We start from the raw sequence: 24708 nt of genomic DNA on the forward strand, positions 1-24708 counted from the left end.
CCAATAATAAAACATGTTGATATGGGCTACCCCTTGTAATGATGTGAGTACAAGGAGATTTGAACTTTGTTGTCTGCTCTCCCCAAATCCATAATGCCACTCTGATCATGAGAAAATATACAATAGACCCAGCTTGAGAGGCATTCTATGAAGTATTTGCCGAGACTTCTTAAAATGTGGCAGGGATGGGAAAAACAGGCAGACTGAAACAGTGCTACAGATTGGAGGAGACCACTGTGACTCAGTGCAACGTGGTGTGCCGGGCTGGATCCTGGAACAGAAAAAGGACATTGGTAGAGAAGTTGCTGAAATCTGAATAAATTCTAGTTTTTGTTCAAAGTTTCATGACAATATGAATTTCTTAGTTTTTTATATAATTGTCAAATTGGCTTCCATACAACACTCAGTGCTCATCCCAAGTGCCTTCCTTAATGCCCATCACCCACTTTCCCCTCTCCCCAACACCCACCCCCCTCCATCAACCCTCAGTTTGTTCTCTGTATTTAAGAGTCTTATGGTTTGCCTGTTTGTAACTTTTTTTCCCCTTCCCCTCCCCCATGTTCTTCTGTTAAGTTTCTCAAGGTAAACATATGAGTGAAAACATATGGTATCTGTCTTTCTCTGACTTATTTCACTTAGTGTATCAAATAGCCAGGGAAAGCTGGCTAACGGATATAGAGGACTTGTACTATCTTTGTAACTCTGGGACTTACTATACTGTCTTTGTAACTCTTCTGTAAATTTTAAATTATTCAAAAGACAATTTTTTTCTTTTAAGACTGATCATACCAAGTGGGTGAGGATGTGTAGAGCAACTAGAACTCTCAAACACTGCTGGTTGAAATGTTAAAACAGTAAACAATACACCCAATTTATTTTTTTTTAATTTTTTTTAACGTTTATTTTTGAAACAGAGAGAGACAGAGCATGAATGGGGGAGGGTCAGAGAGAGGGAGACTCAGAATCTGAAACAGGCTCCAGGCTCTGAGCTGTCAGCACAGAGCCCGACATGGGGCTCGAACTCACGGACTGCGAGATCATGACCTGAGCTGAAGCCAGCCGCTTAACCGACTGAGCCACCCAGGCTCCCCAACAATACACCCAATTTAAATAGTTTGACAGTCTCTTAGGAAAATAAGAATTTCCCATCTATTGCATTCCTAGGTATTTACCCAAGGGAAATAAGTGTTTTTGTTTGGTTTGGTTTGTTTTTTGAGGTGGGGGGGGGGGTGGGTGGGAGGGAGAGAACAAGGGAACAGGGGAGAGGCAGAAAGAGAGGGAGAGAGAAAATCTTAAGCAGGCTCCACACCCAGTGTGGACGGAGCCTGGCACAGGGCTGGATCTCACAACTGTGAGATCATGACCTGAGCCAAAATCAAGAGTCAGATGCTTAACTGACTGAGCCACCCAGGAGCCCCCAAGAATAAGTCCTATACATGAACCTTCATAGCAACATTATTAGTAATAGTCAAAAAGTGGAAACAACCCAAACGTTCAAGAGGTTATTGGTTAAGTGATTTAAGGTATATCCATACAATAGAATACTGCTTAGCAATAAAAAATGAACCATAAATGAAAAATAATTATGCTGAGTGAAAGCTAGACTATCCCTACCCCTAAAATGAATAATGATTCCATTTTTATCAAATCCTAGAAAATGCAAACCAATTATCAGTGACAGAAAACAAATCAGTGATTGTCTAAGAATAGTAAGCAGGCTCTGTGGTGCCAGCACAGAGCCCGACTTGAGGCTCAATCCCATGAACCATGAGATTGTGACCTGAGCTGATATCAGGTCAGATGCTTAACTGACTCAGCCACCCCAGGACCAAGAGACTTCTAAAGGGCAAGAGAAACTTTGGAAGGTGATAGGTAGGTTCATTTTGTAAGTGTAATTGTTTCACAGGTATGTACATAGGTCAAAACACATGGGCTTGTATAATTTAAGTATGTACTTTATGTCAAGTAGAGCTCAATAAAGCTGTTTTTAAAAAGAATGAGCTGAGGGGCACTTAGGTGGCTCAGTCGGTTAAGCGTCTGACTTCGGCTTAGGTCACGATCTCATGGTTCATGGGTTTGAGCTGTGCGTCGGGCTCTGTGCTGACATCTCAGAGCCTGGAGCCTGCTTCGGATTCTGTGTCTCCCTCTCTCCCTGACCCTCTCCCGCTCATGCTCTGTCTCTCTCTCTCTCCTTCAAAAATAAATAAAAACATTTAAAAAAAAGAATGAGATGAAAAGATGTTTCAAAATATTTTAAAAAATAATAAAATCAAGTCACATAAAAACAAGTACAGCATAATTCTCTTGGCATTAAAGCAAAACGCCTTGGTTTTTGCTTATAAATGCATCAAAAAGTATCTAGAGTATCATGTAATTGACAGAACCTACTGTAAGAGAGAATGCCCAGGTGAGTCACAGGTAGGGGTAGAAAGTGAGTACGCTACACTAACAACTCCAAAATCCCAGCGACTTGATGCAACAATCTTCTTTCTTACTCACGCTGCATGCCCTGTGTAGATTAGCAGGATACCTGCTTCCTCACCAAAACGGCTTGAAGGCCTACATTTAGCAATACTCAGGAATCCTGCTCAAAGCTAGATAAAACTTACACCTGTGATTTTCTCTTTATTTACACACATCCCAGCATTTTTTACTTTAAAATTTTCTAAAATGAACATGTATTACTAGCATAAGGGGAAAGAAATTACATAGAACGAAAGGTCTACGTCTGAAAGACAAATGTGACCAAACACACAAAAGAGAAGTGCTATTTTGACCTTGATTAATGTTTCAAAATTGAAGTCTAAGTGAGATAATTGAAATAGAAGCCAAAAGAAAGTGCAATGTGAAATGCTACGTCTTTAGAAACTTGGTTCTTAATATTGATGCATTTCTGAAGTTTTTCTATAAATAATAGATCACAAAATGGATACTTGGCACAGACTTGCTTTTAAAAGTGCATTTTCCAATTCTTGACAATGCAAAAAAAAGAAAAATGTAGTAGAGACTAAGGACAAGACATAAAAGAATGCTGATAAAGTAACATAAGGGAACTGATTACAGACACACGCATGACCGTTATCATCCAACCAGGTTTCATGCAAAAAACAATGACATATTTTAAGAATTCCATCATAACAAAATACAACTGTAAATAACAGTTTGTTCAATAAACTACTTCCACATTCATGTCCCTAATAGCAGTGCTTTGTAAATCTAATTACAACCAATTATTTTCAACAAATTATCCTGTCTGACAAATGTTTTTTCTGGCATGTTTCTAACAGTAAAGATAGTAACAATAATCATGCCACGTATGAAAGCCCAACCTATGCCAGTCACTGTGCTATGTGATTTATATGACTGCTAATCCTTAGAACAATCTTGAAAGTGGGATATCTTATATACATGTTTCTTAAAGGTAACAAAATGACGTTCAGATGTAAAGTAACCTGTTGAAGCTCACTAATATCTATAAGAAAAGTGTGGTGCTTTTTTCATTCTAGCATGTCACCTTTTCATTTTTATGATTTACTTACCAGGAGTAAATTAATCAAACAGCTACTGTTTTCCAGGCACCGTTCTGGGCTCTGGGTATCCATAGAGAAGTGTCTTTCAGGAACTCAATCTAAGCAGCAGCATAGGAAGCAATTCTAAAGCCAGAGCTATGTAGAAAACACTGAGAAAGCTGAAGGGGCACCTAACCCCTTCAGAGTGGGGGCAAAGGCAAAAGAAAGGAAGTGAGTGATGAGCAGGTGGGAGGCTTGTCTTCCCAGAAGCACTTGGCTTGGTGGAATCTAACAAGAATTGGACAAATGAGAAAGGGGACAAAGCATCCAAGGAGAGGCAATTACATGCATCAAGGGGAGAAGAAACCCTACAGAAGGGATTTGCATTTGTTTGAGGATGACAAGAATGTGACTGAACGCAGGAGACAAATCTTCCTCAGCCCCTTAAATTCACAACTGCTAATCAGAACACCCCAGTGTCCTGCCACTTAGCCTCTATTCTACAGCCTGCCTCCCCCTAGGCATTGCCACAATTTCTGACAACTCTGAGCAACCATAACTTTATCACTGTTTGGCAGGCCCCCTCATTGTAGCAGAGCTTCTAAGCTCTCCCCGGAAGCCTACATGCCAGGCACACTTAATCCAGCTACCCTTGCCTTCAAGGGAGGGCCACGATGGTTCCTTCCACACGCACAGAAACCTTCTCAGATACCAGAAACCTGAACTTCCTTACAAGTGTTATCCACACCTGTCCCAGGTGTTTCCTGACTCGAGGGCCCCATGCTCTGTAAGTACTTGTGAGTGCTGATCCTGTAGCAAAATGTAGAGTGTTAAATGCTCCTTGATGCTGTTAGTCTGATTACCACCTAAGACATCCATCTTCCTTGGGCCTACTGAGAACTAGTGGAGAAAAATAACACAATGGCATAGATTGGTGCCACTGGAAAGTCATGTTTCCACAGTTCAGCTGGGCCTGCAGCAAGGCTCCACAAAATATGAATAGGAGACATATTCAAAAGTATAGTTGTTTTTTTTTTGTTTTTGTTTTTGTTTTAAGTAAAGGAAAATGTGAATGTGTGGCTACTGCATTTACTATGGCTTGCCACATTCTAGGACAGATTTAGAAGTGACTAACACCGAGGCATATTGTGAGCAGTCACTGAGTTTCAAGGACAAAGAAATCCTTAGAAATCCGGGTATAAAAACATGACCTATAAAAAGGCAAAACACCAGGTTGGCTTTGGCCTTCAGCACCGCAGCAGCGGTTGCTAGGAGATGGTGGAGCACCACAACAGCGGTTCTCTAGTTTTAGTGGAAATTAACAGTTTCCGGAGAGCTGGCGTAAAATGCAGACAGCGGACACCCACTCTGCATATGACCTGATTTAGTAGGTCTTGGGTGGAATATCACTTGTTCTCAAGCTGGGAGTTCTTGACTTACACATTAACTCTGGTCAACGGAGATAGGAGAAAATGTGATACAATAGATCAGGTATTCATTTTGTGGGCATAAGACAGCACAAGAGCCTCACATATGCAAGGATTCAAGAGAGAGAAAACTCACTAGCCATATTTGAAGATAAAAATCTATCCAATGAAAAGACAGATCCAAATAAAGAACTCAGGAATGAAGAACCATGATCTCAAATTGAGTATGGCACCTCAATAGAAAACTGAGCATGAACAGCTGTGGTTATAGAAGACAGTGTAGATGACGTAAATGGCAACATAAGGGGACGGGAACTTCTGCATCCTAGCACCCTCCTGAAGCATCACCCCCGGGAAGCAATCCTGGTTATGCTTTTTCTCATGCCTAATTATGTGCTGGGCATGGTGCTATAAAATATGTGCATCATCTCCTTCAATTCTTCCAACCTAAGACAGGTAATTGTTATTCTTGCTTCAACCTAAGGATACAGGTAGAGAGTGGGTAACCTTGTCGCGCTCACCCAGTTAATTTTGTCAGAGCCTAAGATACTGACTTGGACATTTTCAAGATGGGTAGGATTACTATGAGAACCCCTTAGTATCCTAGCATTCTACTACTCTGTCTTAATCAGTAAGCTGTGTCAGAGTACCTTTTGGGGAACCCTTCCTCCTTTCCTCTACCCCTACCATGACCAACAACTGTGTTATGGGGTCTCAAGATACATTGCTAATTTCAAGGAATTCAGGATAAATTCTTCGCAAACTTTTATATGCATATAGTTACCTAGGGGATCCTGTTAAGTTGCAGCTGCTGATTCATGAGAATCCAGGGTGGAACGTTGAACTGACTTAAGTTTCCAGGTGAGGTTGATTGACTACACTGGGTAGCAAAGCCCTAAACCTCAAACTCCAAACTAGCTTCTCGTGAGAGCTAATTGAATGGTAGGAGCTATCGTGTAGCTATTGAGGAAGATGTACTTTGATTCAAATACGATTTCTTTATGTATGATAACTGCCTTTGGAAACCAAGAAGGGGCGAGGTTTGAGGAGAGAGACACACAGTGATTGGCACAAGTTTCCAACCCTTAGGAGGTTCCTGGTTGGTAATGGAAGGACAGCAAAAATATGCCTAACATCTTTAACAAGTGAAAATTATAACAAACCTCTCAAGGAGGACTAAAGTGCTTAATTTCTCTGCTTTTCATAGTAAGGATGGACAATGTTTAAAGTAGTAAGTGGAGGTGTTAATCCAGATTGTTTGAAATGACAAAAAACAAGTAGTTACAGGGGCCAGTCGATCACGGGGAAGGCCATATTGGGTGTCCTGGGACAAACATAGCCCAGCAAGCTCTCCTAGTCGAAGGGGTCAACAGACCAAACTGTTAGGTACTCCTTGCCATTAAAAACACACTGCCTTCCATTATGTTGAACCCTCTGAAACTGCCGGTATTTAGCAGTTTTCGACTTTGAAAAACAATTTCAGGTGCTTCTTCAACCTAATTCCCTAACACTTCACAGGAGCAGATTCTACTTTTTTTCTTGCTCACTATTGTATATCTAGTGGTAAACACACTTCCTGGGAAATACTCTAGATATTTAACAAACATATATGCTGAAGAAAATAAGAGAGGAACCAAGGCTCAAGAAGGTAAAATGTATAAAAATTGCATTTAAAAAAAATCCTAGAAAAAAAAGTGAATACCTGCTATTCTAGCACGTGGACTAGGAATTTAGCACCCAGCAATATTAGTATATATCGTTAAATACGCTGGTAGTTCCATGAAATTCATAATTGAATTTATATAGTTAACTATATGGCAAAAATATTCCATGTTTAACAAAATCTTAGTCATAATTCACTATTTAATGACTAGTAAGATAGTCTTAAAAATTAGTCTTCTGCCAGCTCCTGCCACGATTGTCATTTATTGGTCTAAATTATTCTCGTTTCTGTACGCACATTGAGTAAATATACAAATGACTTTTCCCAAGAAATCTTCCTTTTACAAATTCCTAAGTGACTCCTTTTGAAATAAGATTTAGTTAAGGCAGAAAATAGGTGGATGGCGAGTTTTACAGATTCTTCATGTCTGTTAACCAGTGGCGTCCATCAGTATCAACTGCTGAATCTGCCTCACAGATATGCAAATATTTATTGCACCATTGTTTCTAATAGGAAACACTGAAAAAAATACAGTAAAACCTTGGATTGCGAGTAACTTGTTTTGCGAGTGTTCCACAAGATGAGCAAACATTTCTAATACATTTTAACTTAATAAACGAGCCATGCCTTGCAATACGAGTAGTACCTGATGCCGAACATCACATGTATACATGATAGGGGGAGAAATTATGGGGTATAATGCAACCATTAAAAATCAAAATAATGGCAGCATCTAGTGTAGTTTATACAACTGGGCACTATTCTCTAAGGGCTTAGGTATGGTACCAATTTTAATCTTCATAGCCAATCTATGAGGTAGGTACTATCACATTTTATAGATGGGGAAATAAAGAAAATAGCTCCTTAGGTCAAATGGTTACATAGTGGAGTTGGGATTCAACCAGGCCATGAGGCAGAATTCATCCTCTTAAACCTTTATCGCATACTCCACATCTACAGCATAGGGAAGTACCTAACATTGGTGAGACAGAAGTCTGTGACTATTTTAATGAAAAAGCTAGTTTCTGAAATCAAGGAAATCTACAATTGCATTTATGTTTTCCTTTTTTATTTTTGGGTATGTATTAAAAATATTCGCAAGATATTAACAGTGGTTTCCACTGAGGAAACTGGTTGGGAGTCTGGAAATGGGAATTTACAAACATGCGTTTTATAATAAATATACATTATGCCAGTTACACAAACCCCTTCCTTCCCTCCCACCCCACCCCCCCCGCCATCATCTATGGCACACAAACAAGCACAAAAAAATGTACACAGCCCTAGTGCTATCATATTAGCCAGTATGTTCAGTGCAGGGCCAAGTATTTTATTTTAAAAAGGGTCTTAATGGACTCTAGGTTAACCAACATTGTTAAAAAGTAAAGTTTACTTACCTCTAATTTAGACTGGATTCATCACAAGACGTCATTTACTTCAACACCACACTTGTACAACGTCATACTTAAGTTTATTTCCGTATACTGCTTCAACCACTTAAATGGAAACATTTTAAACATACTACATAGCTACATTTTTATGTCATATTAAACTTAATTTGAATTGATGACCTCAGGCCTCTATTATGATATCCACGTCAAATGGGCCATTTCGGTCAGGAGTCTTAGCTATTCTTTATCCTCTACCGAGTATACTGCTCCTCAGGTACCCAAGTTGGAAAATCGTAATTAACCTGAAGTACAGTGTATAAATTAAGCCAATAAATGCTTATGTGGAAGAGGTCCTGACAATGTGTAGATTTCTCAGAATCCCTTAATTTGAATGTATGAGATTCTGAAAGCTGATGTTTTCAAATGTCTGGTATCTCAGACTGAGTTCAGTGTGACTGGATTTTTAATGCCAAGAGTTTGACTACTTGAGGTATCCATTCAGTGCATCTATAGTAGTCCTGCCCAGTGGCCCTCCAACATATGCCTCTGATATTTCTGGCAGTGCAGTATTTTAAAAAAATTTTTTTTAACATTTATTTTTGAGAGCAAGACAGAGCACGAGTGGGAGAGGGGCGGGGGTGTGGGGGGTGGGTGGGTAACACAGAATCCAAAGCAGGCTCCAGGCTCTCAGCTGTCAGTACAGAGCCTGACACAGGGCTCGAACTCACGGACCGCAAGATCATAACCTGAGCCAAAATCAGCTGCCCATACGACTGAGCCACGCAGGTGCCCCAGCAGTGCAGAATCTCTTAAAGCAGCCATTCTGACAGTGGATTAATATAACATACTTTAAAAAAAAAATAGAATTGTATTATTTTTTTCCGTGTAGATTCCATCCCACTGATCCTAGTTCTTAAAACGTGAATTGTTAGCATAATTGATCATACAAACCCCACAACCAAGAAACATTAATAATTGTCTTCTGTACTTTACTAAACACTTTGTGTTTAATATATTTTAAATTATAAAGAAATTACAAGGAACTCCTAAAAAATTTAATACAAAAATATTACAAGTTAGGACAAATAAGCATTGAGATATGACATTTAAGAAGGAACATGCAGAAAAAGGAGCACAGGGTTAACATTTCATTGTTGACAGAGAGCTTTGGTACAGCAGAGAAAAGCACCATAAAACTACTGTCCGTAGTGTCTTTTCCTCCACTGCATTTTGCAAATGAATATATTGGGGAAACAGTAAGCTTTCATCTGCTATGTATAACAGGTTAGAAATTTGGTCTATTGTAAAGTAGAAGAACTATGAAATTAAAAATTACCCCTGCCATGACTACTCAGACTGATTTGTTTTACCTTAAGCTTAGATGGATTATAATCCTTAGTAGTCCAACACTTTTTCAAAGTGTAAAATGCAGACTATTATTAATCTATGCCATGCAATAAAAGTTAACCCTTTGAAAATGAAAGACTGTCAGAAAGTTCTAGCAACGGCAAAAGCTTATCATTTAATAAAACATGACAAGTCTATGCCTGTGTTAGTTTCTGCTTAAGGAAATGAAACGGAAAAGTAGAAGACCTGAGGAATGTAAGTTTTTAAAAAACAAAGGAAAACAAAAAATGTGCTCAATGATTCTTTTAAAAAGTCTCTAAGTACTCAAGAGCTAGGACTAATTGAAACTGGAAGGTGCTTGGTACCGTTCCTCAAAAATTGTAAGGTTCGTTAGCAACTTAAGCAACTAGCTAAGGAAGAAAATTATTTAAGTTAGGTTTATATGAGACAAAAATGCCATTAGGAAGTTGAGAACCCGGCCCTAAAATCTTCAGCCACATATGCACACGGTTTTGTGCTCAACTGCACACTAAGCAAATGAATCTGAGGTTTCTTTTAGTTTATGTGAAACGATGTCCTTTCAATACAGTATTATTTTTGAAAATAATTCAAAGCAATTGTTTATTTCTTAGCTGATTAAATGCTCTATTATTCTTTAATAAAAATAGTAAATAATCCCTTCATTTAAAAAATTTCATCTCCTGTGAGAAGTAATAAAATAGTAAAATTTGTAATTTTATCTATGGGCTTAAAACATATAGCTTAGAAAACAATACAGTTATGAAAAACAGTGGTTTGGGTTCTGATGGCAGTTGTTACAACTGATAACAACAGCTTGGGAGAGAATAGACATGTTATATGTTAGGAAGGCTAACTCAAAGCAAAAAAAGTTTATTCTACAATAGAACATTGGAGGAGTAAATGCAATTAAAATGTAAACAAGAAATTGTAAACAAGAAATAGCATCCCTCTCTTTACTTGACTAGTAAACAGTCTATACAAACTACATAGGTATCAAAGGTTTTATATATGTACACAGCCAACATAATATCAAAATATATTTTATTCTGGACCTCTTTCAGATCTGATTCAAATTACAGTTGTCAAAGCAATACAATGCAAAGGGAAACTGCAACAACAACAACAACAAAAAAAATGTGCCTAGAAAGGATAAAAGGATCATTGGGGACAAATCATTGTGATGTGGAACCAAAATACATCAGAAGTGTAATTAACATGGTCCAGGACAGCATAGAACATCTATATCAGTCTTCCTTACACAATAATCATGAAAACTGAACAATAAAGTTCTTTAACATGTACAAAAAACTGTCATGGGCTGGTTTACACTTTTACAACAGTTTTAAAGTTAACTGGATAACTAAAGAAATGATGCAGACATTTTAATCCAGTGCTATAGGTAGGCTCACAGAATTAGACCCAAAGGATTTGTAAAAATCAAAATTAGAACATTATAGCTACAATGTCAAAGTCAGGAAAGAAGAGAATTACTTCTGTATTTAGGGATTACAGAGCTACAGAATGCAGTCTGTGTTTGTTTTTAATGAGATGGATAAGTACATCAGACTAGATACAACATGCAGAATGTTTTCTTGAACTTATCCAGAAACTCCAAAGAAAACATTGTGAAACAGCTTACTAGAAAAAAAAAAAAAAATATATGCCCTAGTTATTCACCCTGCTTCAACATTGTCAACGTAAAGGCAGAAACAAAGAATGCTATTAATACTTCAGAACTACTGATATAAGACATCAAATTTCTAAATCAGTGTATTAAAAAAAGTGAACACTTCCTCTTTTTCTCTCTCTTCTACATTTAACTAGAATCATGTTAAAAAAAAAATTGATATTGAATGTGACACTTCAGAGCTACTACCGGAAGGAGTAATTCATAACTTCCCTACCCTCCTTCCATCCCTGCTGATTCAGAAGGAAAAACAAACAAAAACAAACAAAAAAAACTAACCAGGGTCTCTTGTAGATTTGCTGCTATTCCCCAAAATGTTGGCATTTGCTGCCATGCCACAATGTTGGTCCACTGAAATAGAATTTCTGTGGAAACAATCAACAGTAATTCACCAAATGCAAGTACCACCCTTAGCATGTGAGAATAAATGCAGGTTCTATAGAAATGTACAATGTGCTTAAGAAAATGAAAACGGTTTTGAAAAGAGTAAACAGCACTGCATTTGAGATTTGTTTTTCTGCTTACTTAGTAAAATTGAACATTTTTGCTCACATAAGGACAGTCATTCGTGATTCCTTTAAATAGCAAAAATGCATACCCCTCTTCAGGCCTCTATGCGTTAATAGTTTACATTACTCTTAACAAAATCATTCTACATAAACAGATAGCTCCTTAAAAATAGTACTCTCTCATTAAATCTAATTTGACAGAAAGAAGTTTAAGGAAAAAAGGAGTGCTTTATAAGTGAAAAAGTACAAATCTTTGGCCTTTCTCTTGACATTTTTATGTCAAAAAGCAAAAAACCTTCATGTAATTCAATCTAATAATTACTTTTTGCACCATAATTTGTTTTTTTACACCACAAAAGGAGGCACTTTCAGTATCTGTAAAAGGTGTTTAATCCTAAAACATACTTACCTAGAGAATTATTCATTAAAACAGAATTCAATATACTCTAATATCTATCAGGAAATTAAAAGTTACCACTTCTAAAAGTCATTTAAAGTCAATGATGGTACCTGATCAATGAAAGAAATGGGGATTGGAACAAATATAAGCACGTATCAGATTTCCTACATGGAGAAGAAAAATGATATTCCTTTATGAAGTTTAAGAGTGACAGCTGCTCGCTCTTTATTCTACTTCAATCAATGAGTATTCTATTCATTCAAGTTTTCCTTTCTATTTTTCCTTATACGTTTCTTACAGTAGCTTATACAACAATGATATATAATGAATACCGATAGAAAATCTATTGGAATCAGTTGATCTTCAGGAGTAAGTTCTCAGAAAAAAAAGGAAGGAAAAATGAGCCAAGAACCTCAAATACAGAATTTTGCAGGCTGTGAAACTTGGTCTCCTACAATCAAGTTACTGCTCAAATTCAAGGCGATCTTACTTTTGTCTATTGGAGCAGCATGGTGGCACATCAGCAGGCAATGATGATGTTGAGAACAGCAGCAAAAATAAACAACTGTATGCTCATAAAGAACCCAAGCCTACAAAATGGATACCTTTCAGATAAAGTTTATACTTAAAAGACCCAAGACTTCAGGATAATAAAGCTCTGTATTTATAATCTTTTAATATGTCCTATTGTGGCTATTATGCTTAAGTAAAATACCTAAAGATTAAGGAAGAAAAAAAAAAAGAAAAAAGAAAAGATGACAATACCATAAAAATGTAGCTGTCTATTTTGGCAGCTATACTGCAGAACTTCTTGACTATCACTTTTAATCAGCTGGGGGGAAAAAGTCAATAACTGTATGCAAATGAATAAATTGTCCATATCAAAATACAAAAGTACTATCAATAATCACCTCTGACTTTCAGATTTAAATTCAGTGCAATTGACAGATGCATCGCTAAAGGAAAATGCAGCTTAAACCTACTCAAAACATTTGTGTCTATTCCTGGGAGCACATTTAAAAATTATTGCACAGATTTTTAAATTTTTATTTATTTTTTTAAAACAACAACAGAGGTTAACCACAGATGTGGACCTCTAGCAATAAAAGCAGGATTTCAAGTGCCAGATACTCAGCATATTAGGTTTCCTACATAAGTCACAGGGTTATAGTTCTAAATATCTATAATGTGATCCAAAACCCTAAAAACAGCTGGCACAAAACCATCATGAATGACTGCCTCTCTGGATGTAAATTTTAAAAAATATTATTACAGTATCATAGTCCCCACTAACAATAATTGGGGTACATATAACAATGTATTGTGAAATTAAGTGTATTTATTCTCTTTACCAATAGCAAATGCTATCCTACCTTAGTAAAACCAAGACTTGCTTCAATCAATGCTGTTTTGTAAAAATAGCAAAACAACAAATGCTAAAAATCAAAGCTGCATTACTTGGGTTAAATCAGTTTCTACTTAAAACATAGATTAAAATTTTAGTAGTAAAGGCTTCAAAATAATTAGTGACAGAAATAGTGTTATAAATTTGCTAAGCTTAATAATAAGCAACTCCCTTAATTATAATCTTTTGAGATACAAATTTGACAACTATTCTCTTCAAAATTGACACTTGTGGATACTTACATTAATCATGACAAACCCTGTTGATCACACGTATAAACAAATGCTCTCATTTGCAAATTCTGTGTATTTTAGCTTTTAGTTGCATGAGCGTAAGAAGAGATTTGCTCTGATACCTATATCTTTAAGAAAATACTTGATATTATAAACAGAGTAAAAGACATGATATAGTAGTGATTACTGAAAAACAAAACAAAAAAAAAAATAGCAGCTTAAATCTATCCGTATTTGAAAAAAATGTAGTCACAAGTACCACGAATGCAGAATCGGAGCAGCAGGGAGGTTAGTGCAATTATACTTTTTTTTCTTTTTTGAATTCTGAATCACTGCTATTTAAAAACACCTTGAAGCAAGTCTTTTGTTTTAAAGATTGTTTTTAAACTAAGGTAGCAAACATTTTGCCATGTAATGGCAGTGTTATATGCCGTTATCTTGCTTTGTATAAAGAAAAACAACATGAGAGATTTTTAATACTGGAGTTTGGTTACATTACATTTTTCAGCTTCTACACAGAATGATGGACACTTTGAGAAGCTAATCCTTATCCAGAAACATTTTAATCTCTTAAAAAACAAAGCAAAACAAATAAACAAACAACAACAAAAAAAAACCCCAAACCTACTTTGCTCCTTTTCACAATAGTGCACATTTTAACCATAATTTAGTTATGGCTACAAAACATCAGAAGATTTTTTTTATGCATCTTCTCTATGGTATTAAAAAAAATTGTGCCCTTCTAGTCTTTAATTGGCAGAAATATGTCCCAAAAAAGAAACTATTGCATTTAAGCCACATCACCAAAAAAAGAACAAAAACAAAACAAAACAAACAAACAAACAAAAAAAAACAACAGAGCATAATATCCTTTTACTGATGTGTCTTACAGATTGACATGACCAAAAGTCATATATTTTCATTCACTTTCCAATTCCCCCTTCCACAACATGCACCAATTGAATATATGCTCTGGGAGCCATAAAATGTACCAAACATCTATCTCTTCAAAAGAATGCATTAAAATATTTTTAAGAATTTTTTGTTTAAAAGGTGAAAAAAATATAAACAAGAAACTGATTCACTCCCTTACTTCATGCATCCATAAACTAAACTGAAAACAAAGTTAAAAGCAAGAACAAACTACTGCTGCAAGTTTTTGTAAGTCCATTTTCTCTGTACATACAAACTGCTCAACTACTGAAGGGAAAAAAGAATATAATCCATGGTGTCTTCTGATTCAAAGGGGAGAAACAAGGCTGTCATTAGTATCCAAAAACTGGTACACATATGGGCTGCTTTTATAACGCATATTTCTTTCTCTTCTGTTTTTCATATCCAAAACTTCTAAATGCTATTTTAGGGGCACAGCAGATTAGATTCCAGCACTTGGTGAACAGAATTCACAAGCTGTGACAAAATTCTGTCATCTTCAGGGTGCAATTTTGTTTATATACACTGTATGTATATATTTCTTTTAGATTTGGCTGTAGTGGACTGGCCATGGTTCAAGTGGGACTATAGCAGTACATGGGTCAGGGACAGTCATTTTGGCTATGTACACATTCATAGTCGGTCCATGGCTTCCAACTAGTAGCGCTATTTCCGAAGGTCTAATACACAAACCTGTAAGAAATTAAAATAATCAACCAGTGTGTTAAGAATTTCATTGTACAGTTTTAGTTTAATGTTTCAATAGTACAGTTTGAAATCTAGTTTTACTTCCTAGTTCACGAAACTGGTAAAGCAATAGTAATCATGGCACTGGGCACTTAACCAACAGAAATCAGATAAATCGTCTAAGTAGATGGAGGCAACAACCATGGGCTACTACTACCAAGAAAGAACGTGGCTTAAATTTTGAAGATCTACTATTAATTAAAAAGTAGAAAAAATATGCTCAAAATAGACCATTTTCTATCTCTTGGACATGAATGAAAGATACCTTAGGTTATATAAAGCTATAGCTTCAGAAAGCAGCTAATGGCTAATATCGTCTGTATCTTCCTTTTGCTTTCAGAGCTTTCGAAGCCACAACTAATATTTCTATAAAGAGTTGGCCAACCTCATCCTGAAAGTCTCTCAGTATCACACATTCCTCAATGCAGGACTCAACTGCCTCTACTCCCCCTTCCCTGGGCCACCAACACTCTTCTGCAAGGAAGACAAGGTAGAAATAGGCATTAAAAATTCAAATCTCTCTCAGAGTGGTATTCTTCTATGCTCAATTTTGCTAATGAAGGTTTATATTAAAAATAACTGTCCATTTCTTGATTATGAAGATATTCTTTCGGCAAACATAGCCTAAATTCTGTTTACATTATTTGAATGAAATAAACATGAAAAATATACAGCCTTCAGTAAAAAGGACCAAAACCATTATCACAAGATTCATTATGAAAAGAAGACTTCTGTAGTCACAACCACAATAAGCCACATTTATTTACTATGCTTACACACCCATTCCCGTGGAAACACTTCATTATACTTACTGAACCATCTGATGCACTGGCTCCAACTTTGTCTCCTGCTGCATTCCAGCAAACTTCAAAAATTCCACCTGTTCCCCTATAGCTGTGAACTAGAGCACCTGTCTAAAAAATTGAAAAACAGATTCTTAAAAATGAGAGCATATATTATTATAAATCCAAATATTGAGGCACAAATATTACTCTTACATGGCTTTATTTCTAGCAATCAGAAATAGAATTTAGCTTTGACTCCAAAATAAATACAAGTTTTGAAACACTAGAAATGTGATATGAGGATCTTTCTATAAAAAGATAACACTTGCCTGCTCTCAACATGTCTGTTTGTCTGTCTGTCTGTCTGTCTGTCTGTCTCTCTCTCTCTCTCTCTCACACACACACACACACACATTCAGTTTCTCCAGTATTGATAACCATTCTTAGCTAAGGTATGTTTGGCCTCTTTGACACAGTTAATAGCTAGAAGTAAACACTCAATGTATGGCTTAAAATAAATTATTGTTGTTGAAGGATGCATGAGTTTGGCCAACATGTAGAGAGACAAAATTAAGTCAGAATTTCTTTGACAAAACATCCTAAAGAGAAAGTAAAATAAGCCAGTAAAGACAATTCCAGTATAATTCTGTTACTCCATATTTACTGAGTAGCCCCTAAGCTAGGGGCGATATAAAAGAAGCTGAAGGAATACACGTCCATTACTCCTGAAAGAGGTTAGAAATTTAAGGAAAAAAAAAAAAAAGAAAGAAACCAAAATCATGCAGCTGCCCCACTGAATACTTAAAATTCAGTAAAAAAAAAATCTATTCTCCTAGGAAACCAGTCATTAACCAAGGCAAAGACAGAAGTTCTGCTGTGAGAAATTGGAAAACAATGAAAACTATGGTTCTGATGTTCTGCCCTGACAAAGCAGAAAAGTATCTCTCAGTTTTACGATAACCAAAAAAGGTCAAACTAAAGGCAGCAGATCTAAATAAAAACAACATGGCAGCAAGGCCTTGTAAATACCTTCTCAGGCAGCCAACCCTAACTTAATCATTGAGACTGTTTTCCTTTGCTTTCCTCTTCAAAGTCCATCTGCTAATATTAAAGTAACCACAGGTGCACTGCTACAGCTGATCACATTTGGAAGGTTCAACTGTTCTTTTTAACCCTACTTAAAGTTTCTCAAAATTTAAAAGATTAATGAACAAGTGTAAGCATAGTAAGTCTTGAGCTTACTTCCATGGTTAATTAGGAGAAAGGAGTGGCACCAACAAAATCTAAAATCTTTTGATGAGAGAAAGTAAAACCTTTAGGACAGTAAATTTGGGGTTTAAAAAAAAAACAGCTTTCTTTCAAAAGCACTTCCCAATCTCTAAGCTCAGAGTAAGCTATAACTGAACCAAAACAGCAGAGTCAACAAGCTAGAGCTTTAATATTCACAAAGACCAATGGATCATCAGCACTACTCAAATCTGTATATATGTTCAAACCAGACTTCAATAATTTATCTGTGAAATGCTTAGGTAACAGATCATATGGATGATAATCCAAATGAGGAAAGAAAAAAACTTGATTTATTTATGACAAGTGCAGGAGAAAGTCATCCTCTAAAAACTTACTAGATGCATTTTACTATTTTCAAACTAAAAAGAAAAAAGCAAACTGACATTTTTTGATACGCAGTTGTGATACATCTAAACAGTATGGACAGCTGCTCAAATGCCCCTAAGAGCCTATCAGTATCTTCCATTAGAATCATATACTTCAATACCCAAATTTCATTTAAACTGATTTTCTCATAATAGAGTAAATAAGGGACTGAAAATGTATACAACAGGCAAATTATCTATGGATTACGTTTAGAAAGTCTCTGCTATTCAATCACAACAAAAATACTAACTTGCAGCAAAAACCAAGGGGAAACAATTAGAACTAACAAGAGAGTGCAGAGAAGTGGATGAATTCAGTCTCAATGTGTCAAAAGTCCTAATGTTCCAAACACAAGCAACAACCAGTAAGTAAAAGGAACATATTTTTAAAAAGATGCCATTCATGGTTAATAATAATATCCACAAGGCACTTCAGAATAAATTAAGAAAAAATAAGATCTTCATAAAGAAATTATAAGACCTTAATGATGGGAAAAAAGAAGACTTAATGAGAGGAAATTTATAAAGTTACTTATTAAAAGTATGCTAATGATGCAGGTATATACGAATACAAATGTCTATCAGTGGAGAATCTATAAACAAACCACAATGAGAACTTGGTATATGAAAGAAATGGCATTATGAGATAGCAAAGGGTTAAACAGTATTGAGACAACTGGTTATCCATTAGATATTAAAATTAGATCTCTACCTCACATCATACATATAAAAATCAATTCCAAGGCAGTTAAAAATCCAAATGAAAAAATAAAATAGAGCATAAAAATGAAGGAATCAACACTTTTATTCCCAAACAAATTCAGGAAGTTACTTATAGGGGATCAAAAAGAAAATGGGAGCAAGACTTTGCAGTGTATACCTTTTTAGTGTTTTGAGGGGACCATGTGAATGTATAACTTAATTAAAAATGATACTTGAAATTGATGATTTATGCAAAAATAGTTTGACCAACTATGATGATCAGCTACACAAACAGCACAGCCCACAATAACTTACTACGGTGTGCTATGACCACTTAAGAGGCGATCACTGATTGGCGGGGAAGAAGGTGGGAGGGTGGGGGAGAGAGTCAAGTGACTGCTATTAAAAAAAACAGTACATGGAGCATAAACACTAAAAAGGTGAGAAAATGAAAAAATTAGAGCAACTGGCTGTTTTCTCCATTTTTAGGAAAGGATCTCTATAAAGTACTGTCCCTACAAAGGTAGTTTTCTGTTGTTGTTGTTGTTTTTAAAAGAGAGAGAGAGAGAGAGAGAGAGAGAGAGCGCACACACAAAAGTGGGGGAGAGGGAGAGAGAGAAAATCTCAACCAGGCTCCACACCCAGCACAAGCCCCGCCAGTGCAAACCTGATGTAGGGCTTGATTCCACGATCCTAGGATCATGAACTGAGCTAAAATGAAGAGTCTGATGTTCAACTCAACTGACTAAGTTATCCAGGTACCCAAAGATAGTATAGTTTTAAATTTATTTCTGATAAGTCATTGTGTTGAGCCATACAATCTTATCCTTTAATACATTTTATTAACTGCTCACATATAGCTCCTTCAAAGACAATTCTTTTAGAAAATAAAGAAATTAGGGTGTCTGGGTGGTTTAGTCAGTTACATGTCAAGACTTCAGCTCAGGTCATGATCTCACAGTTGGTGAGTTCCAGCCCCGTGTCTGGCTCTCTGCTGTCAGAGTGGAGCCTGCCCTGGATCCTCGGTATCCCTCTCTCTGCCCACCCACAGGTCCTCATGCTCTCTCAAAAATGAAACATTTTAAAACATTATGAAAATAAAGAAATTACACCGCTTATATAAACACGTATCTTAAACTCTCACATTTCATGTCTGCAACCTGTTGAGGAAAAAATAATACAATCTAAATTTATTTCTAAATTCTGGTCTATATCAGGAAAATATAACTTCAACTGATTTTAGTCTTTGTAAATTCAAAAAAGGTACTCATCTAGAAACTAAGAATTGAACTAATGTCACAAAAGGAATGACAACCAAAGGAGAGAAGAGTATTTACAGGCAAATGCTTATTAGTACCTATGAAACAATGTGATGATTTCAATAACTAAGACATACCTGTGTGTTCCAGATGTGCACACATTTATCAAAAGAACCGCTTGCCAGGTACCTGCCATCAGGACTGAAAGCCACACTGTACACAGGCTCTTGGTGTTTTGTCAATGTATGGATGCAAATTCCTCGGTCTACGTCCCATAATCTAACAGTAGAATCGAAGGATGCACTGACAAAGGAGGAAACAAAACAATTTTAAAAATAATGAAATATAGCCAAGTCCCACCCACAATCTAGAATCATTCCTAGTAGCTAGACACAAATCACACAGTCATTCCTAGTAGCTAGACACAAATTCCTTATGAGACCAGATTGGCTATTAGGAGGAAAGTGTTGCGGAAGCAAAGCTACAACAGGAGAAAAGGCAGCTTACGGGCATCTCCAAGTCTCTAAACTGAAAAACAAAATGAGCTAAATTCACCATATTCCTTTCCTTTCTTCTCTCTCTCTCTTTTTTTACATAGGCTCCATGCCCACCATGGAGTTCAATGTGGGGCTTCAACCCACAATCCTGAGATCAAGACCTGAGCTAACCGACTGAGCTGCACAAGCACTTTTTTTTTTTTTTTTTTTTACTAATTTTTTTCCTTTTTTTCCCTTCCTCTTTAAATAATTACACTGATTGATCCATGGTTCTGAACAATGTATTGACAATATTTTTAACTTTATCTTTTTTTTATGCTGAAGAAATGTTATTGTACTATACCTCAATTACTTGGGTTTTAATTAATACTTAATTATCATCAGTAAATATTTGATAACTCCAGATATTAAAATCCATTATGGTCTGAAATAAGAATAAAACTTTGGGTTTAAAGGTTTCCATCAAAAAATTATTCCTGCAGGATACGATCCCATTTCATGAACTCTTTCCTAACTTTGTCATATGTATTAGAAGCTTTTTTTGTGGCAGACTCATAAAAGGAGGAGTAAAACAGAAATATTACCTTGCTAACATAAGGTTGGCATTTGGATTATTTGTCCCTGGCCCTGTTGGACTCCATTTGATAGTATAAATTTCTTTATTATGTGCTTGCAAATCATGAACACAATTGTCTTGTTTCATACTCCATATCTAAGTAAAAAAGAAAAAAATATATAATTATATTTTCCCATACAAAGGGTACATTTACAATAATACTACTTTGCCAATCCAAACTTTAAATAGTGTAACCAGAACAACGATTACAGCTCAAGGGAATATTTGCAAAGAAATTAAAATGTAGTATTTATCACTCTTTTAAAAATAACAAATTAGCTTAAAGTCCTTTCCAAATGTTCACTACTGTTGAGGCTTCAAGAATGAATTAACTGTAGTTCTAGATATTAACTCTGAGAACTTCAGATAGTACAAACTTCAACATTGAGTAAGTCCCTTGGGCAATTATCCTAAATGTTTACGACATTAGTTTTAACATTGTTCCTTAAATAAATGATCTACATTATAAATTCCTCGTAGAATTTAGAATCAGAAAATGCTTTGTAACAGAGAAGGGCAAAGAGAACTTGCAAATAATATGGTTCATGTATGACACCAAAGCACAGGCAACAAAAACAAAAAGCCAAATGGAAATACAAAATTAAAAAGCTTCTCTGTAATAAAGGAAACAATAAAGAAAAAGGAAACTGACAGAATGGGAGAAAAAATATCTGATAAAGGGTAATTTTTAAAATATATAAGGAATTTCTATAACTCAACAGCAAAAACTGTAACAATCCAATTTAAAAGTGGGCAAATGACTTGAGTAGACATTTCTTCCAAGAAGATATACAAATGGCCAATAGGTATAAGAAAAGATGTTCAATGTCACTAGCCATAAGGGAAATGCAAATCAAAACAATGAGATTATCATTTCACACCTGTTAGGATGGCTATCATAAAATAAAAAAGGTAATAAATTATCACAGATGTGGAGAAATGAGATCCCCTGTTACACTGTTGGTGGGAATGCAAAATGTTACAGCCACCATGAAAAAAAGTATGATGATTCTTCAAAAATATAAAAATAGAACTACCATACGATCCAGTGATCCTACCTCTGGGTATTTATCCAAAAGAACTGATATCAGGATCTCAAAAATACATCTGTACTTGCTGTTCATTGCAATATTAAAAAGCCAAGCTAAGGAAACAACCTAAGTGTCCATCAATAGATGAATGGTTAAATAAAAAGTGGTATATACATACAATGGAGTATTTGTCATTCAGCCTTAAAAAAAAGAAAAAAAAGGAAATCCTGAAATACACAACAATATGGATGAATTGTAAGGACAAATACAGCATGATTCCATTTATACGAGGTATCTAAAAAAGTCAAACTCAACAGAAGCAAGGAAAAGAATGGTGGTTGCTAAAGGCTGAGGGGAAAAGGATGGCTAACTAACAAGCATAAAATTTCAGCTCTACAGATCCGCTGCACAATACTGTACTGTATGCTCAAAAATCTGTTAAAAAAATATCTCATGTTAAGTTTTCTTACCATAATAAAACATAAGTTTAGAAAATGACTCCTACAGAACAAACCATGAAAGGTTAACAAAGCAATAAATTTAAAATCGTGAGAATAAGGCATTCTTAAGTTGAAAACATACACGTATATAGATTTAAAAGTCATATTGGCACTGAGCAAAAATTAAGAGAAACCTACACTGAGAGCATTTCTGGCAAAATCATTCAATAAAGGCTTGGGGGGGGGGGGTAACACCTTGCCAAACACCAACACCAAACCCAACTGCCAACAACAACAACAACGACAACAACATACAAAAATTAGGTGCACTTCACGTCTGCCATGTAACTAGTAAGAGATAACAAAGCAAAATCATAAACGTTTTTATATTCTAGATATTTACAACTCCATGTAAATAAACCCCACAAATGTTTTAAAACTTAATTTTATTTGACCTTTCAATGGCATTGCTACTGTTAACCACTCCCATCCATCACACTCCCTTGCAACATTCTTCTTTAAACACTCTTTCCATTTGGGTCATTCCTTCTTTTTTTTTCCTTCTAGAAGCTCATTCTTCTTGAGAGGGTAATTATTGGAGTTTAAGACTTTTTGTTTTCAAGGTTTCCCTGTTTTCTTACTCTATACTTTCTAACTACACAGCTTCATCCATGTCTTGGATTTGAATGACCGCCCATATGCAGAAAATTCCCAGATTTTTATATCAAGGTTGGAGTTCTTCTCTGAGCGTAAGACCCACCTGCCACCTCCATCTGCACGACTCAAATCACTGTTCAGGCTTTGTATGATATTCTAACTCATGTGCCTTGTTCTCAGAATTTGGCTCTACTACACAATATTGATCCATTTCGTTTCTGCTTTAAAATTCTGACCTTTTATTATTGTTAGGACAAAAACCTCTCCAACACTTTCTAGTTCAAACTCCTAACTGCAACTCAGTAGGCTCTCCAGCCACTGGCCTTCTTTCACCTCCACTTTTGCGCCATACTCTGTTCACAGAGACGAAAGCATTAAGAAAAGCCTTTTTACTAGCAATGTTTGCAAGGGAGCCCAGGCTTGAGAAAAATTGTGTAACTAAAAACACAGCAGGTACTTAACGAAAAAAACCCACCAGGTTACCAAGGTTACATTTAGTCTGTTCACAGGAGGAAAAGCAGTTTTCCTTCATGATTATCCCATCTGTAAGGGTCATCACGCCTGTAGCCATTGACATTACAAAGTTAAGGATAAATTTATTTCCACAAGAGTTAGTATTTTGTAGGAAAGGGCTCAAAGTTTCATTAATATTGGAGATTAGTATTAGGTTGTTCTTTATCTCAAAATGCTTTTTTTCTCTAAATGTGACTGTGCATAGCTGCAAGGTGATAGTTTTGCTTTTAGTCACATTGACAACAAAAACATAAATTCATGTCAAGCTGCAGATGTTGGCCATGTCAACTAGGCTCACTTACTGAGCTGAAATTAAGAGTCGGAGGCTTAATCCACTGAGCCACCCATGAGCCCCCACACATTATTTTAAATAGAATTTATTTGCCATATTTAAACACTTAAAGCATTTCACACAAAATAAAATAAAAAGTGATTAACTATTAAAAAGAAGAGTAAGTCCTGACCCAGGTTTAAGCATTCAATGAACTGTAAGAGAGACATCTTCAACAACCTTACCATGCCCAGAGCAGCCACGCTGCATGGCATCCCCACTGCATTTCTCCCCACTATCTGAATTACCTTCAAAGTCATGTCATCAGAACAGGAGGCCAGAAGATTGCCAGTTGGGTCCCATTTGATAGCATTTACTTCATTCTAAAAGTAACAGTAAATATTCACATTTTCATTTTATGGACTGGGTTGCTCTTTGGATATTAAACATATTTCAAAACCACTCTGTAATATTACTTATTCATCAAAACCACTTTAAAGGGGGAAAAAAATGGTTACTCACCGTGTGTCCCTGGAATGTTTTAATAGGTCTGTCTTGTCCTAATTTACAGACATGAATGCACATATCTGTACTACAAGAAGCAAAGGTGTTGTTGCTCTGCCAATCAACATCCAGTGCTGGTGCTGAAAAGGAAAAAGGGCTAGGTTTGCATTCATTCCACAAGCAGTGAAATCTAGCAGCTTTACTCTTAAACATGGTTGGACATTAAGCATGCTAATAGGAACTTAAACATTTTACTCTATAGTTTTTAAGATAATATTTTTAAAAATTATGGTATCTAAGTATCATAAATATTAATAAATTTCAGTTCAGTTGTCTTGATGTGAGACACAACCTAACAGCAAGTACACTGACCTGGTAACCAGATTAGGATTCCTGAGAGCTTGCTCTATAAACTACTAGCCCTGGATTCTTGGGATCTCATTGGTAAAAAATTAAAAGTGATGTCATTACTTCCTTTTATTTCTAAAATTCTCTGGAGTCTTCAC

The 24708-nt window shown here is 36.0% G+C and overlaps 1 protein-coding gene across 11 annotated transcripts in view; it reads right to left on the reverse strand.

Moving 5' to 3' along the window:
- Window positions 1-10382: 10382 nt before the first annotated feature.
- The window catches only part of TBL1XR1 (TBL1X/Y related 1), a 179177-nt gene continuing 164851 nt past the window's right edge, over window positions 10383-24708 (reverse strand). For all 11 annotated transcript variants that reach the window (XM_047874452.1, XM_047874451.1, XM_047874449.1 and 8 more), the window contains 6 exons: window positions 24221-24342; window positions 24007-24081; window positions 20755-20882; window positions 19811-19976; window positions 16085-16186; window positions 10383-15218 (listed from right to left, as the gene is read on the reverse strand). In XM_047874452.1, coding sequence (XP_047730408.1) covers window positions 15192-15218; window positions 16085-16186; window positions 19811-19976; window positions 20755-20882; window positions 24007-24081; window positions 24221-24342 — 620 coding nt within the window. In that variant the 3' untranslated portion in view covers window positions 10383-15191. The remainder of the gene's footprint in view (window positions 15219-16084; window positions 16187-19810; window positions 19977-20754; window positions 20883-24006; window positions 24082-24220; window positions 24343-24708) is intronic.

Source organism: Prionailurus viverrinus, chromosome C2 (assembly GCF_022837055.1).
Source record: "Prionailurus viverrinus isolate Anna chromosome C2, UM_Priviv_1.0, whole genome shotgun sequence".
Taxonomy (NCBI): Eukaryota; Metazoa; Chordata; class Mammalia; order Carnivora; family Felidae; genus Prionailurus; species Prionailurus viverrinus.